This window comes from Pempheris klunzingeri, chromosome 2 (assembly GCF_042242105.1).
Source record: "Pempheris klunzingeri isolate RE-2024b chromosome 2, fPemKlu1.hap1, whole genome shotgun sequence".
Lineage (NCBI taxonomy): Eukaryota > Metazoa > Chordata > Actinopteri > Acropomatiformes > Pempheridae > Pempheris > Pempheris klunzingeri.
In genome coordinates, this window is record NC_092013.1 from 29001085 (window position 1) to 29019261 (window position 18177).

Consider the following 18177-nt stretch of genomic DNA (forward strand, 5'->3'; position numbering starts at 1 on the left):
TCAGCACTGGCTTCACTTTTCAGACCAGGAAGCTACATCCACTTCTTTATACAGTCTGTGGTTAGAAAGTTTGGTTAAAAGCTCTGTAGGACTACAGACTCTTATCACATGAGCCTCCACATTTATCACATAACTTGATTCAGTATAACAAATCATCAAATATTGATTAGAGGAAATTTGACATGTTACAGGTTTTGCTGGGGACTACCTGACTTGTATGAAAATTATTTTAAACAAGTATCGTGTGTCAAACTGCAGCATATCCCGGTTTGATAGTAACTGACACCAGAGTTCATGTATGAGAGTGGAGCAGCAGTTTCTGTTCCCCTTTCAAAGCTTTTTGTAACATTTCCGCTCTCAGCCGTTCCACATTTTCTAGTTACTGCTCCACAGTCACAAACCCCCTGCTCTTTTCTCCACAGCAATGGGGTAAAAGCTGCCTGTCAGATGCATTATATGATGTAAAGAGAAATTTAGAGCCAGAATGAATGAATAGATGATGCAAAGACGCAAACATGAATGATTCATTATACTGTGGGTGACTTAGAAAACTGTTAACAGTGAAAAATCAGCAGCTGTCTTATGAATCTTTTTCCTTAATGTTGTTAGACAGGAGCCAGAAGAAGGAAGCATAGAGGAAAATAAAAAAAATAACACTAAGGTTATTTGCAGTATTTTTGACACACAGACACGTCCAAACATAGAGCTAGTGGACGATGTTACCCTCTTAATAAGAAGGTCTGCACTGTCAGTTGGATGTCATTATCTGGTTGGAGACAAAACACACTGAATGCAAATACACACACACACACTTACATTTGCACAGTTGAATAGATGAAAGTTAATTTCAACCTAACTGCAGTTTGGAATAATGTCTTTGAGTGAGAGTGATCACAGAATCTCTGATTTTCAAAGAAAACTGATTTTTAATATTTTTTGTGGATACGTTAAGCTGATTGTGTCAAACAATCAGTTATACCTGGCTAGTTGTGAATGTGTAGTACAAAAGTGATATCCACAGTACTGTGCAAAGATTTTAGGCAGGTGTGAAGAAATGTTGTAAAGTAAGAACGCTTTCAAAAATGTGCATCAATTCTTCCAGGTACACTTGAACACAGTTTTAGAGGGAACTCACATCTCGGAGAACTAACCACGGATCTTCTGTGGATGTAGATGTCTCTTCATGTATCCCAGACAGACTGGATGATGTTGAGATCAGGGCTCTGTGGGGGCCACACCATCTCTAAAGATAATTCCTAATGACATTGGCTGTATGTTTGGGGTCGTTGTCCTGCTGCACAATACATTTGGGGCCAATCAGGCACCTCCATGGATGGTGTTGCATGATGGATAAGTATCTGCCCCGCTGTTCTCAGTCTGAACATGATGAATTGTTGTCTTCCACAACCTCATTTTGGTAGCAGACTTTGGCTGTTCCTCCCCCAGTTTTAAGCCTCCTACAGCTGTTTCAGTTAGTGTTTCATTCATCATTAGCACTTGTTTCGTATAACTGGTTAATCAGACACCTGATCCTACAAAATCAAACTTTGATTTGATTTTGATTTTTCTTCTGTTCGCTCACGTTGCATTTTGTAAATCGACAGATATAAACAATTACATTTTAGATTTTTGAAAGCATTCTTACTTTAAAGCACACCTGCCTAAGACTTTTGCACAGATTTGTACTGGCATAGTAAAGGAGCTGTCCCTAAATGCCCCAGGTCCTCCCATACTTAAATGGCCACTGCCTTTTTAAGCTGTTTCAAATGTACAAATAATACCTTTCTTTTGTTCAGTGAGAAGTAGTTGCAGCTAAACACCTCAGGTCTGGTATTTGCTGACAGGTACAATATGGCAGAGCTCTGGGGAACTGCCTCTTATTACAGAATAACAGTGACCTTTAAAACGTCCCATCAGGCACCCTGGGTGTTCTTGGTAGAACATCTGTTAGTGTAGCTCCACCACCAGCATCACAACTCAGTGTCCCGCTCTGCTCAGTTCAGTTCTGCTCTAAAAAGCTCACACAACTTTCTTCAGGAAACTGCAGGATTTTGCATAATACATAGCATGACAGGGGCCATACTCTTCTTTACTGTCTGCTGGACTTGGGGGATTGCATCTGCTGGAGGAGGGGCTCAGCAATCAAAAACTCTACCATTTCCAAATAGATATTTTTGTCCACAGCTGATAAGCTTGATATTTCAGTATCTGGTGTACATCTCTACAGAATGCAGCCAGTTTGTTTACAGTGTAAAATTGGGATTATGGACCATGAGACTTTCGCCCCACTGGCCTCGCTGTGACTCTGTCCGCGTACAGGGCTGAACAAAAACAGGCTTTGTCCCAGAAACGCAATTTGGAACGGTGCTGTCAGGCTTCCCCCCTTTGGCCACTGTGAGAAAGATCAAAACAACTGCACTGAAGCTTAGTGTCAAATGCTGCAAGAAGTTTCTACTCCAAATATGCAAAAATGCTGTGTTATGGAAAGTTCTGAAATTTCTGTGTCACACAGTTGGCTACTTTGGTCAACAAAGAAAGATCATTCCACTTTATTACAAATTGGGTCTTTTTCTACTCAGAATCATCACATGCAAGCCAGATGTCACACGTGTAGTTTGGAAGCATGAAAGAAACCCTTTGGTGCCTTACATTTCTGACAGTTACTGAGTGCTCACTTTGTTGGCCTTTCAATAAAATGATAGAATATGCAAGCCCTCTGTTTTAACTCCTTTTTTCAGTTTTAAATCCTTGCAAGCGCATGCTCACTCGTGGACATGTTATTACCATGGTAGCCAGATGATCTATAATTGTTCATATATATATATATATATATATATATATATATATATATATATATATATATACATACACATACATATTTTATTTTATAAGAAAAAGCTATCATATAATTAATTGCTAATTGCTAATTTCCAAATACTTTTGGCAGAATCACATGTTTGAATTAAAGCACCCGTACCAAGCGCCACAGTGGGAGGGGGGATGGCCCTGGGGGAGAGGAGAGAGAGCCCACATCCTTACAGAAACCTGGCTTCATCCCAACACCCCGTACCAATGCACTGCTGCCAACGGGCTACCAGACACAGGTAAAAATGTAAGAAAATCCTTTTTAAAACAAGACTTCAGTCGTGTCAACTATTCCATTTTTTATTTTTATTTTAACCAGTTATCATAACCAATAGAACTAATGGCAGAAATGAGGCCCAAATTGGTTGCAATAATCCAGAATTATCCCTCAATAATTTGAACCCTCGACTGTTTCACTCCCTTCTACATGTCATAGCTTAGCATGTCAAATGTATTTATTATTTTCAGAATAAGTTAGACTAGTTAGAAATGCCTTCAATGTTCTCATACAGATTTTAATCTTTAAAAATAACTGAGGTTCAGATCATCCAAATCTTGAATGGACATTGCTGTTTCCAAAAGAAGAATTTCTAAATTAATTAAATTAAAATTAATTAAATGTTGCATGTATTGATCTAGCTATCTGTCTATCTAGAAATGTGTGTACAATGTTGTTCAAATGAATCTGTGAATTATCTCAGAAATATGAATCTGTGCAGTTTGTGTCAGTCTGGTTCCAGGAGTAATTTTCCCCACCCACTAGTTTTTCAGTTGCTTAAACTGCAGCTCAGGCTGCCCTGAGCAGCAATTGATGAGGAGGTTTTTTTGACTCAGTATGGAGGCTAACATGGTGAGCCCAGCTTAGGCCAAAGACTTTAGATGAGATAAAGATCTTTTAGGACGTCACAAAAGTTGCAGCAGTGCTAGCTGGCTTGTCTCAGCTCAGTTGGCCCGATGGCGGTGCCTGTGACTTGTCAAGTTGCTTGTGGCTGGCAAAACGTCAGTTTGCCAAAATGGCAGAGTTTTGGACAGTAAAAAAAACTCCTCTAAAGGAAGGAATTGAAGAAAGAAATTGACAAAAGAGAGGAGATCTCCTGTCTCAAGTACATGGCATACATTTGCATAAGCCCCCTGGGTATTCTGTTGGACAGCTCCAAATTCTCGACCCTTCTTCACCGTTTCATCAATACTAGAAACGCAACTATAGCTTACTATAGTTATAACTCACTATCCCCATCCTCAAGATGCTACATATATATTGAGCTACAAAAAAGAAGAATGAAAGTACGGAGGGCCGTTGCTATGGAAACGATTCTCCATCTCGTCCATGCATTGGTGTAAACGCGAAGGTTTCAGAATGTTGTAGACTGGCAAGTTGCAAGTGGTTGCAACACTGAACTCGTCTCATAGTGAATCTTTGGTCTGAACTGGGCTTTAAGTGTCAGTGAGATGTGACAGAGGACAGCCAATCATCAAAGTCTTTCTGACTAGACAGCTGTTGGGAGGATAAGATGGAAGCTGCTCAAAAAGTTGTGGATGACTTTATTTACCTTTGTATTCACTTACATGAAACTTTCTCATGTTTACCTTGTAGTTAATTTTTCCCTCGTAAAAGACGTTTCTAAATAAGTTTCAGCCTGTTTCCCTTCTGTCATGCAACTTCTTGAGGAGTCAACCACCATCACAGGCTGTCCTGGAAGTCATTTTGGCAGCTGAACAATCACCATTCTTCCTCTTTTGTAGCCCACAAACTATATTTCTAACACTAGCCGAGCTGTTTTTCCCTCTGTGTTCTCCAGGACTCGCAATTATCGATCAAATCAAAAAAGCTGAAATGCCAGCAGGGAATACACACTCCAGCAGGCAGATTTATCAAAGGTTGGCTGTTAATGAAGTCACACCAGGCAGACAGAGCGAAAAAATGTCAAAGTGACATGCAGGGATTTCAACTGAAAGACTGGAAATCTGGTAAATGAATTGATGCCCTTGTGATTTGCTTTGATAATTGTTTTAATGTCACCACAATCCTACTTTGGGAAAATGCTTACTGAACATTCACACCATGCTTTGTTCAGTATGTTTCATTGTTGTAGAAATTTCCGTGCAGACTGAAAGCAAGTGTTCGTGATTCAGTGGGTTTGATGAAAAGACCAAAAGACCTTGTCAGATCAGGACAGCCTCTGGCAGAGTTTCCTGTCTAGCGCTGGTGGACTGGTAAGAGTATTTTCAGCCTCCCAGTCACGGAATTTGGATGACTTTTACTTTCTACTGCGATCCTGTGATGGAGCATGTCCCCTGCATAGCACAACAGTCAGCATGTGTGCTTTACCGCTTTGTGATTTTGTGTGTTATTTCTGTGCTGTGCTATGTATGCATATACTATGTCTGTGTGGGTGGGTGTGGGTGGGTGTGTTTCTATGTGTGTATAGTGGTAGCGTGAGCAGGAGTGTATGTTTTCAGTGCTTCCGTGACTTGCCAGGAAGCCCCCCTGCTGTGCTGCTGAGTGCCTCCCCTTCAGACGCATTAAAATAAGATGAGTGTGTGTCTATGTGTGAGTGTGCAGCTATGTGTGTGTGTATGTGTTTGTGTGCATGTATGAGTGTGTGTGTGTGTGTGTGTGTGAAGTAGAGGAGATAGTAAAAGAACAGAGAGTTAAAGGAGAGATTAAAGGATTGAAAACACACAAATCATGAGGCAATCTGTGTGTGTGCACCGTCACACTGCAGACATGCAAACGTGCCTTTGTATGCTCATGTGTGTGTGTGTGTGTGTGTGTGTGTGTGTGTGAGAGTGTGCAGGAATGTGTGCATGAGTGTGTAGGAATGTGTGTGTTGGACTCCCTGTGGGCCATTAAACTAAGATGAGTGCCATGTTGGATAGGAGAGAGGGAGAGATAGAGGAGGATGAGGGAGGAGGAGGAGGAGATGTGTACATGGTGGGTAATTGGCTCTTAAGTGCAGCACGCGTCTTTACCCAAGAGCCTGTGCTCTCCGCTCCTCTCATGGCTGCTGTTTGTCGGGCTGCAAACTCCGTCCACTTATCTCCTCAGCCAGCAATCACTACAACCTTAAACACACACACTCTTTATCACTGACTTACATGTTTTCTTCTATTCAGTCTGGCTCTCCATTCTCAGTCCTACCTCCTCGTCCTTTTCTCAAACACACACACACACACACACACATACACAGACAGACAGACACACACAGACATACAGACTCACCAGGAAGAGCAGCACAATGCAGCAAATCATACTTTCATACTATAGGCCTACAATAAATATATATTGATGTTTGGATTTTGTACCTTTATCTTTAGTCGTCACTTATCCCACCTCATCTTAACATTTTGCATTAATTATGTTTATAAAAAGCATCAAGTTCATTTTAATCTTTGTTTTTCACTTTGTTTATTAAAGGACCTCCCACTGGTTTTACGCATGGGGAGTACCATGTACAGTCAGTTGTATGATGTCTGCTGTGGCTCTGAAGGAGCTTTTTAAAGATTAAGGAAATAACCCCGAGAGATACCACAAATTCATTATGGAAAGACTGCAAACTGAGGTTGTGGAGTCTGAAAGATGTGGGTGTTGCTAGAAGGGTCTTAAGAATAGACAATATTAAGTGGCACTAGAAATTGCAGTGTGAATGTTCTCTGCTGCCACCGCCATAATGCTCCGCTCCTGTCATGTTTAAATGTTGTTCTAATGTTGCCCTGTTCCTTTCACGCTGCTCTGCTGTGAGGAGAGGCCTGTACCGTGAGATTCCAGAGATTCACACATCTCTGAAAATGTAGGTTTTACTCAAACCGGTCCAGTCACAGCCATAAAGTGCAGACCAGTGGACATAAGAGGGTCTTCTGAACACGTAGATGTAAGCGAAGGCCTCTATCTTGTGAAATGAGCGCTTGCTAGCAGGTAAAAGAAGTTTTTCTCTCTCCCTCCCTCCTCTGTCATTTTAACATGGCAGGCAATGAGCCGTTCGGTCGGTGCTCCCGTCACTCCGAGGCTTGTGGGACGCGTTGCGTACGTTTCTGGTCCTCCACGCTCTAGCGATTACGTGACTGATGTAACGCAATTGGAAATTCCGACGATTCTCCCCATTCACCTCCATGGACTCATAACGCACCACGAGCAAAAATTTCATATTGAATATTATGAAAACTATGAATGCTATGAATGAGAAAAGTCATAGCACTCGATTCCCGATTGAGCTGCACATTTAGCAGTTTGAATGACGTTGATACCTTGAACGGTGTGAATGCTCTGGAGCTCTGGAGCATTCACACCGAATGCTATCCAGAGCATTCATCATTCATCATTCATCATTAGTTAGTGTGAATGCTCTGGAGCATTCACACAAGTCTGTTTTGTTCAGCCTGGAGAGCTTTTTCCTCTGTCTTCAGGGCTTTATATTGGTCGTTCATGGTTTTCCGTCCCAGGAGCCGACTGGAAATCGTCTCAACTTCTTGTTTCAAATTATCATTTTGCAGGGTCAAACTCTCGATGCTGTACCTCTTCTCCCTGCACTTGACGCCCCAAATCTTTTGACTGTCGTACTCTTTGTAGACCTCCTGGAGTTCTTGTCGCAGTGCATTGTTTAGCTTTGTCATGGTCTCTATTGACTCTTTCATTTCCTCATTCCTTTCCTGCGAAGCCCTTTCACGTTGGAGCTCTTCACAAATATTCTGTATATTTTGTCTCAGCTCATCATTTATCACCGCTTTCTCTGCCTTCAGCACATTGTAGGTTTCATCCAAAGCTTTTATATTTTGGTTCTTCTCCTTGAGCCTTTGGATCTCCTCTTGCAAGACATGGTTTTGGAGCCTCGTGGCAGCCGCTGCCTCCTTCATTGTGCTGCACATTTCCTCCAAAGCAGCTTCATCATGAAGCCTTTTACGAAGACCCTCTATTTCTTGCCACAGCGCCTCATTTTGCTTCCTTGCGGCTTTGTGCTCTGCTTTGATATTATCATACCTGTCATTTAAGGCTTTGCCAGTGAAGTTGTTCTTCAGCTTCTGAATTTTTTGTCTCAAAGTGTCGTTGTTTCGCTCAATGGCGTCTGTGGCCACTTTGATAGCATCACACATTACATCTAAACTTGTTTTATTATGGACATTTTCACAGCGCGCCCCTATGTCCACATTCATTGCATTATTTTGGTCAGTAATATCTGTTTGTTCTGGGATGAAGGTCACACTCTCATTTTCCAAGGACTCCTCAGAAGAGACCATCTGATTGTTGCAACTCATTTCTGTTCTCTTTCTTAGTCTCTGTTTGGCCGTATGGACAGTGTATCAGTGTTGCACAGATACTAACCACCAGAGCAGAGGGAAGTCAGTGCTGCACACAGAGCGTAGGTGAGAGTGTGCTCATCCTATCTCTGCAGTCCAGGGTCTCATTCTAAAATGTTGATGACATCAAAGGAACATCAGAGGAACTCAGTTCAATTCAGTTTGAAAAACAACAATGTGTGTGTGTGTGTGTGTGTGTGTGTGTGTCTGTGTCTGCGTGTGTGTGTGTGCGTGTGCGTGTGTGTGCGTGTGTGTGTGTCTGCGTGTGTGTGTGTGTGTGTGTCTGTGTCTGTGTCTGTGCGTGTGTGTGTGCGTGTGTCTGTGTCTGTGTGCATGTGCATGTGTGTGCGTGTGTGTGTGTCTGTGTGTGTGTGTGTGTGTGTGTGTCTGTGTCTGTCTGTGTGTGTGTGTGTCTGTGTCTGTGTGCGTGTGCGTGTGTCTGTGTGTGTGTGTGTGTGTCTGTGTGTGTGTGTGTGTGTGTGTGTGTGTGTGTGTGTGTGTGTGCGTGTGCGTGTGCATGTGTGTGCGTGTGTGTGTGTCTGTGTCTGTGTGTGTGTGTCTGTGTCTGTGTGTGCGTGTGTGCGTGTGCATGTGTCTGTGTGTGTGTGTGTGTGTCTGTGTGTGTGTGTGTGTGTGTGTGTGCGTGTGTCTGTGTCTGTGTGTGTGTGTGTGTGCGTGTGTGTGTGTGTGGTTGTGGTATGTTGGTACATATTGGACAGCAGTGAGATGTGCCTGTTTCAGAGCTCATTGAGCTCGTTGAGTCAAAGATTCTCCACAGAGCTGACTTAGTCTCTTATGTCATTGACTGTTTTGCGTTTTAGGAGGACGTGCGTCTCTATGTGAGCCTCAGCTGTCCAACAGTCACATGTCAGACTTTGGCAGCCATGATGTTTTGGTTGTTACTTTATGAAAGTGTAACATCCCTTTAAGGACCTCTCTGTGTCTCTGTATGTTTTAGCCCATTATCATACCATCAGTTTCCGACTTGTTAGACTTCCACACCATTAGTTTTTGGCTTCCCAGATGGCAAATGTATGTCGCCCTGGTTATTCCTCGTTTGATTCTGTGACAAAAAAGCACAGGAATTAGAATCCCTCTTTTAAGCATAAGCTCAAGTCTTAGATTTGAGAGTTTCCCTGAACACATAAACAAGATTCTCAAAACTGATAGATTAAGTCTCAATCAAGATCAAGTTCCTTAAAGCTGTTTTTCAAAGTATGAACCGAAATGAACTGAAACCTTTATTGGCTGCCTGGAAGATATGATAACAATCTCCTGTTGCAAAATAGCTGGAGTGATAGAAACTTAGCCTCACTTACCATTAATCCACAGATATGCAAAGCATGCATAGTTCTGCGATTTGCGAGGCATGAAGATAATTTCCCTCCATTGACAGACTGTAAATATGCTGTACATGTACTCAGAATAAATGCAAAGAAAACCACATAACCAGCAACTTCTCACAAAATTCTCATACCACAAACCTGTGTGTGTACTACACAGCAACAATATGACCTGTTTATAGACACTTTGTTGTCCAGCACTCGTCTCTATACAAAGCTGTATGTTTAACCCTTGTATGGTGTTCGGGTCTGAGGGACCCGTTTTCATTTTTTTATCAAGAGGAAAATGATACGATTAATTATTTTTTCAAACTCAGACTCATTGGCCTTGGCTCATATTGATGAGTCTGAGTTTGAAAAAATTATTAATCGTATCATTTTTCTTTTGATAGAGAACATAAAAACGGATGAAATCGGGTCCCACAAACCCGAACACCATACAAGGGTTAAATGTACTATTATCAGTTGATCTTGTTACCTCTCTGTTGCTATTCGTCTGTATTGTATCCTCCTCTTATCAAGTTGTACACTGAAGCTCCCATGAACAGAACAAAATTTCCGATAAAATTGATTTTGGCTGATAACGTTGATTCTGCTTCTGATCATGTTTACAAAGCATAGACGCCTTCCTACATGAATTGCTCCCACTGCTGATAAAAAACTCTTCTCAGCCTAACTTACTTAATTACAGAGATTTTCTCCTGCACCACTTTATAGTGGCATGTACAACACATTATGCAGGTATATCAAAGTGTACATAATGGAAGAAAATAGTTGATACAAGGAGTTTAGTAATGAGAAGTGGAATTAAGAAATAAAAAAGCATTTGAATTATAAGGAGAGGTCAAGCAGAAGCAGCACATCCAGGCCCAAAGCGTCAAAAACCCTATCAAGGTGTGTCGAGGGTCAAAACAAGGTAATTCACTATTATTCACTATTCACTATGTGGCAACAGGTCAAGCAGGGCACTTCAGATGCCCTTCTCCCTAGCAACGTTTTCCTGGGGGACCTTGAGGCGTTACCGGGCCAGACGAGATATATAGTCCCTCCAGCGAGTTCTGGGTCTGCCCTGGGGTCTTCTCCTGGTGGGACGTGCCCGGTAAACCTCCAAAGGGAGGCGTGGCTGTACTCGTCGACACCCAAGGAGGAAATTCATTTCAGCCCCTTGTATCTGTGATCTTGTTCTTTCAGTCATCACCCAGAGCTCATGACCATAGGTGAGGGTTGGAACGTAGATCGACTGGTAAATCGAGAGCTTTGCCTTTTGGCTCAGCTCTCTCTTCACCCCAACGGACCAGTGTAACACCCGTATTACTGCTGGCACCGCAACAATCCATCCGTCCATCTCACGCTCCATTTTACCCTCACTCATGAATAAACTTTCACTTTGGTTATACGGGGAGAGGATGGCTCGTAGCAATGAACCCGGTACCTGTAGCCCCACAGGATTTGCCAAGGGACACGGTCATAGGCCAATCCGAGGTTCGACAATCTTTGAAACATTTCCCGTACTCTGTTCAAAATGGCTTTAGACAAAATGTGATTCAAATGATTATTTAACCTAGTGAGTGTTTTCAAGGGTTTCATCATTAACCGGACTTAGTGACATCTCCCTCAGCCTTTCCAAATATATAGGTAACGTAGGTAAGTGTAGGCACACCAAATGGATTGAGCTAGAAACTTAAATATAGGTAAGACAAATATGGGAAGAGGTGGCATTTGGTGGTCTAGCCACAGCCTGTCTGGCTCTACCCTAAACCTGGTCATCCTGTGGTGTTATGGATTTGAATGTGGTCCATGACCTTTTTCAGATGTCACCGCTGCCCATCTTCTTGTATCACTATGTGTAATGAAGCAAACATGGAATAAAAGTGCTGTTTTGAGACGTGTTTAAAGGTGATTTAGTGCACAACTGCTCGATTCAAAAACAGAAATAAACATTAAGCATGCTCCCTAGATTCATATTGTGTGTGCACATATACATACACAAAAAGTACAAAGTCATTTATTTATACAGCAGCAAATTTCTGTATCCAAAACTGTGGCTCACCTGAGTACAGTATGTTACAGAGTTTGCTTGAAAGCCTGAACTTTATCAGGCTATTTTTCTTCAGGAGACACAACATGGTGGCAAACACTTTAGAGTTTGTCCCCTAGGTGCCCTTAAATAACATCTGGTTAGCGCTGTTAGCATTTGTTCCAAAAGCCAGGGGACCCAGCAAGCTGCAAACCTGAAGTCCTCCTGGCGTGAAAAGCATCTGGCGAATAACACTAACCAATTAAAACCCAAAATATCAGCCTTGAAGAATCATGTGCTCTGGGTGTCAGGATCGTCCTTCAAAGCGTGCAAGGCCGGATGTGCCGGAATAACGCAAGTGCATGTTTGTGTGTAGCTTCCGTGTCCCAGGGTTGTCAAACCTTTAACATTACAACATCATGACACATCAGAAGCATGAATGATTGAAGAGAATAGCAAGCAGCGCATGCAAGGCAAATTCAACCCTTCTGGAAGAATCAACCCTCTGTCCCTTCCCTTTTCCCTGCTGGTAATAAGAGCTCCAGACTCCCAACTTAAACTATTCACAGAGGGGAGATAAGCTCCTCGGCTCTGAGAGAAAAAAAACCCTCCTGCAATGATAAACAGCTGCTGGAGAAAAAATAATATTCCTCAACAGAGTGGGAGAAAAGGCTTATGTTTATGATTTCTCAAAACAACTTTATTTCTGACCTCTCCATAATCCCCAACAAGTCTTTCAATTAGAGAACGACTGAGATTCCCCCTATTACTGAGCGCCCTGCTCCCAGACAGACTGGGGAGAGAGGGAGATAATTGGCCAATAAAAATGTAAATAGGGTGGTGGAGCAAACCAGCATGTGATGTGGAAGAGGGGGGTGTTGGTGAGGATGGGAGGGGAGGTTTTGGGATAATCCACTGTGACAGGTTGTGTTGGTTTTGTTGGTTGCTAATTGGATGCTCACAGAGTTCTTTTCTGCGCAAATACCATAATACCGCACGGGCATGATTATGGATGGGAGCGAAATGAGATGAGGGGGGTCCAGAGCCAGAGTTTGGATGGAACCCCCATCCCTCCCTCCCCCACCAGACCTCCAGGATGATGGCTTTGGGTAATAGTTGAAACTCTGTGGAATGACATGATTTGATTTGTCTGGGTGAAAGTTCAAAGTAGGGTTAGACCTGTAATTGGATTTGACAGCAGGCGATATAGGGCTTTAATTAAAACTCTGATATGATCAGGCGTAGTCTGGCTCCAATAAGATGGATGTGGATTTATGCAGTGTGTACAATTGCATATTTATTGTAGAGTGTGTCACACCACACTAGTTGGCTACAAACCAGCTTTACTTTGGTCAGATTTAAGTAAGCTATTATATAAAATCTTTCATTTTATTTCCTAGGAGCTAACTGACTCCCAGCTAAGAAAACCACGTTGATCCTCTCAGCTAGCCCTCAGCAAGATTTCCAAAACTTTTCCTTTAAAGCTGCATTTTTAAATTTATATACAGATTTTGGGTTCCAAATGACTGGTGGGTGAAAAGAAGTTTTGTACTTGGTCCACTAGATCACCTCAGCAAAGTAATCCTTTGGTGCAACTGCACACGATCAAAGTATGTCTATTGAAAGTGCTTGTTTCTGCCACTGACAGGTTGCAAATGTTACTTACTGTCTGACAATGAAAAGGATCCCCACAGAGATAGACCTGGAAGAACCATTTTGTTTAACCAGCCGTTTTTCACCCTCTTCAAAGCTACCAGACTTGGTCTGTTTGCATTATTGTATAACTTTGATGTTTGATGCACCACATGAATAATAATCGGAGCAAAACTAAGCACTTTTAGCGGACGTGCTTTGATAGGCATGGTCGTCCCAAAAGATTACATCACCTATATTGCAGCCTGTTTCACAGCTGCCAGCTAAGGCCAAAGGTTTTTGTACTTACCAGTCATTTTGCAGATTTAATATACAGATGTTATCCTTTAAAGCTAGTGGATAACAAGGTAGACATTAAACTGACACAGAGCAACATTAGCTGCCATAGTCTGCCATTCAGTGCAGAGCAGTGTGTTTATCAGCTATTTTACTGAAAGCAGCTGCCAGTTGGAAACAAGGTTGATGAGATTGCTGATAGCGACTGTCAATTAACCTGTTGTTGGTGTAAAAATATTGATTAGCCGCAGTTTTAAAGTTTTGTATAATGCTTCAGAGGATCTTCTTCCCTGAAAATAATGACATTCTGAGTCATTTTGGATTGATATGTGACATAAATACAATCAGTCTCAAAGATAGTAAATATCATTATTGGCCTTCAAATGGATCTAAGTTGAATCTTTCCTTAATATCAAAAAAGAAAGATGGAAAACGAGACTGAAAAAATAGTGAAAAAAAACAACAACAAACAAATCAATTCCAAATTCATTGTCTATTTCAAAAAATGCAAAGTGTATTATTTCCTCATTTAATGAAAAGTAGATAGAGCAAAAAGGACAAATACAAAATGGAAAAACCTTTCAGAACAACTGGAGCAAATTAGTTTTTTTCTACCCTTTGGAGTGACGTCCCTCAGTCACCATGTTAGGGAATAACAAGCTGAGGATTTTGTTTTGTGTGCATGTATGTGTGTACGTATATGTGTGGTCATGCACTAATGTGCAAATGTGTGTGTTGAGGCGTTTGTCAGATGGAAAGAGCTCTTCATTAAAGCGGTGTGCTGAGGGGAGCCTTTCCTCTCCTGCTCCAGCCTCATGTTTGTGCTGATGAGAATTCACACGCAAATGGCAGAATACACCTCTGAACTGACTTTAATCACTGATTGTTTCATCGTATTTACTCGAACCTTCACGTCGCGCAGATCTCCCAGAATACCACTGAGATGTTTCATCACTCTGGAGAAACAGAGAAGTTGGCACACTTTGAAATCACAGAGAAAGGAAGAGCCTTAGACAGTTCGTTTCCAAGAAAAAACTTGTTTAGGGATAGAGATGCAGACAAATAACTAGGAGGTGAGTTCCACTGCTTCACAGAAGAATTCCTGAATCAAAGGATCTCATTTTTAAAATCACGACTCGCCTCTCTCTAATGTCACATACACGTCTCTCTCAGTACTCCTGTGTGAGTTAACCAGCTGGGGAAGAAGTGCCCCGCATAATGGGAGGTTTGAACATCTCCAGTTCTGAGACCTGTACCATCCACTGGTGATCTGGTCGAAAGTTAAAAACAAAAAAGGAAAAAAATTAGTAAATGGACCTTAAAGGGAAAGTATGTATGTATGTGGTTTGTATGAGGTGTATGATCGTCAGCACACCCCAGTTTGGAGACGCAGGCACTGCTATGGACGATCTCCTAAAGAAGGCCCACCCATAAATATCAATATCAATTCAAGTGTATGCCATGAACCAGTTTACAATGCCAACGGACAGCCCTTTAGACAGAAACAAACCATTTTCTCTTTGCTCACCTCAAACCCACCAAGCCCCAGTGACAAAAACATTATCCCTCACAGCACACGGGTGTTTGCTGTGCTGCCTCTGTCTCAGTCAATGTAGAAACATGTTAGTCTGGATCCAAACTATTTAAAACACAAGTTATACAATAACAGACAAACTAACTTATTGAGGCAGCCGTAGACTGCCTTGATCAGACAATTTCTATCCTCTAATTCCAAAAATGTAAAATAAATTTGATCCTTGGTTCAGGAGGGAATTTCACTGAAAGATCAGAAGCTTTCATCTGACCCTGAAGGTTTGTCATATTTAATGCATCCTGCAAAGGCTTCAGAAGTCCCAAAAATATTTACTAAACATTCTCATTTATTCAATTATTTGATGTAATGCATACAATCAAAGATGATTAAATATGGTATAAATAAGGTATCTTTAAACAGAGACAGAATAAACACCACAGTTAAAAGTCATTCAGTGTTTAGTAGCTACAACAGTGTTTTTGAGAACAACAAGGACTTGTGACCTACAGACACTGAAAAGCTAAGAAAATGAATTACCAACAGCAGGACATCACAGATGAGGCTGTCCACCACGACAACAAGATGATCAATAGACAAATCAAGATCCTTGTCCATGTGGGTTGTCACCTACCTGACAAATATTCACCCCAAACAAACATCAGTGTTGTCTATGAATGCAGAATCAAAAGGATATGACCATTTCTAGAGGAGGCAGTAGGGGAGAAGGTGGATGCCACTAATCAAACCAAAGAAGTTATCACAAAGCAGTCTTGAAGAAGTTGCCCTGTGGGCAACAAAGAAGAACCTCGAGGAGGAGTGCAGAAGGGAGAGGTTCTTCAAGTACGAGGCCATAAAGAGTCCTTGTGAGGAGGAGAAGGAAAATTAGCAGGGCAAGAAGGAGGAGGAGAGGAAGACGCAACCAAGACAGCAGGCAGAATGTGGTGAATAACACAAAAGGTGTGTTATTCAAACATGAATGATGCAGATTATCCTATTCAGAGGCGAAGGGGCAAGAGAGGCCACCAATACCAAAAGAATTTAGGCAGGTTAAGGACCATTTGTGGATACAGGGCACGTGAGGGTTGTGCCAATCAGCCCAGGAAGGCACTTTCACCTCAGTGCAAGGTTTCAATGTGGTTTGCATGTTCTCCCTGTGCTTTCAGGTTTTCTCTGGGTGCTCTGATTTTCATCCCACAGTCTAAAGACATGCAGATTAATTGAAATAATTAATAATACCAATAATACATGGTGTTGGTCAGAGACAGGAATATGATGGCATACAGCAACATTTCTTACACATATATCTAACCAAAACATTTCTTTTACATCAATCTCTTAGGTTGACTGGTTTATCCTTTGAGCCAAGAAGCATTTGGGAAACATGAACTGGATCCCTGTGATACCCTGTCAATTAATCAATCAGTCTTTATTTATACAACACCAATTCATATCAAACATCATCTCAAGACACCTTTCATAAAAGAGCAGGTCTAGAATAAACTCCTCAATTAAGACAGACCCAACAGTTCAAGGATTCAAAATTAAGGATTCAAGTATCCCCACATGAGAAAGCATCAGGCGACAATGGCGACCAAAAGCTCCCCTTTGACAGGAAGAAACCTCGTACAGAACATACTGCAAAATTATTATATTTGCTGTTTGTCGTCTGCACACAGAGGTATTGACCTGATATCTTGCTAGCATGACGGTAGCTTTCTCGCTTCTAGCAGACCCAAAGGCTTTTATGAGCAGACTAGAATTCCATTGCATGAGAAACTTATAGGATTGTAATGATTGTTCCAGTCAAATCTTCACGTGTTTCCTGGGAAACAGAGTTATGGCTTGTGAAATACTTAAGATGTTGATTGCAAAATGTCTGAAAATATACACTGATGGTCTGATTTTGTTGTTGTTGTTGTGAGCTTCCACTGGGGTGGATGGGCAGTCAGATGGTCAACACACTGGGCTGATAAAAGATGAGAAGATAAGATATTGTTACAAATCAATTTATTGTGCCTTGCCATGGTTTTTGATGGTTATGATGTATTATTTTAAATTTGCTACTAGATGTGTGGCGCCTTTTTTTGCAGTTGAGCTATGTGGAGGAATCCCACAGGCTAAAAAACTTTACTGCACACATTGCAAGAAGAAGAAACAAGCTGATGGCGAGGAAGATAACAGAATCGGGGATAACATCTGGGATTTACCTAATGTTTAAAGCTGTAATGTCTGAAGACTGAGTGCGTCTGACTGCTGTGGAGGATGTGGAATCATGCCAGCATATATTTCTTTGAAGGAAACAGCGTGCAGTCGATGTTCATATCAAACAGCTACATTTGTTTGTGAATACTGCTTGTTTGGTATGGGTGTAGCTGATGTTCTTATACTTGCTGACTTCTGTGTGTTGCTAAATGCCCTTCCTGTCTCTGCCTTGACTGACTGGTGCATTGTAGCACCCTTTCACAGTAGCTATCTGATGCCTCGGTACCAGTGTGGTTAGAGTATATGTTGGGTGGTCTGTCGAGCACCAGTTATAGGCAGTGAAAATGAAGCAGACTGAGCAAGTGCCTGTCTGTGTGTTGGTCCTGTGAACCCCTAGCTTGCCTGATTCAAAGGTCTTCTCCTCTATGTAATCTGTGTCCAAAAAATGTTCACTGCAAACCCTGGATTCAGTGCCCATGTTTACCATGTAAAAATCAGTTTTACATCCAGGAGCATTACAATAGTAATCTGTCCTGTGGCTCCTCACTCTCCATCTTTCACTGTCTGTCTTTAACTATCTTTTTATCTAACTGTGTCTTCTGTTGGGCAGCACGGTGGTGTGGTGGTTAGCCTCACAGCAAGAACCTGGGGTCTTTCTGAGTTTGCATGTTCTCCCTGTGCTTGTGTGGATTTTCTCTGGGTACTTCTTCCCACAGTCCAAAGACATGCAGGTTAGGTTAATTGGTGACTCTGACTTGCCCCTGAGCATGAATGGTTATCTGTCTCCATGTGCCATGTGACTGACTGGCCACCAGCCCACGGTGTATCCCGCCTCTCGCCCAAAGTCAGCTGGAATTAGCTCCAGTACAGCAAGATGGCAGCATCCTCACCATGATAGACATGACAGGGCTTTGTTGTTATATAACTGTTGATTACAGTGAAGAGGTTTTCCGGGCATGTCCCACCGGAAGGAGGCCCCGGGGAAGACCCAGGAC

General features: G+C 42.0%; 1 protein-coding gene across 1 annotated transcript; it reads right to left on the minus strand.

Moving 5' to 3' along the window:
• Window positions 1-7218: 7218 nt before the first annotated feature.
• Window positions 7219-7953, minus strand: LOC139209607 (uncharacterized). Its single transcript, XM_070839386.1, has one exon. It carries the CDS (start codon window positions 7951-7953, stop codon window positions 7219-7221), a length of 735 nt encoding a protein of 244 aa, XP_070695487.1.
• Between the last annotated feature and the right edge of the window lie 10224 nt (window positions 7954-18177).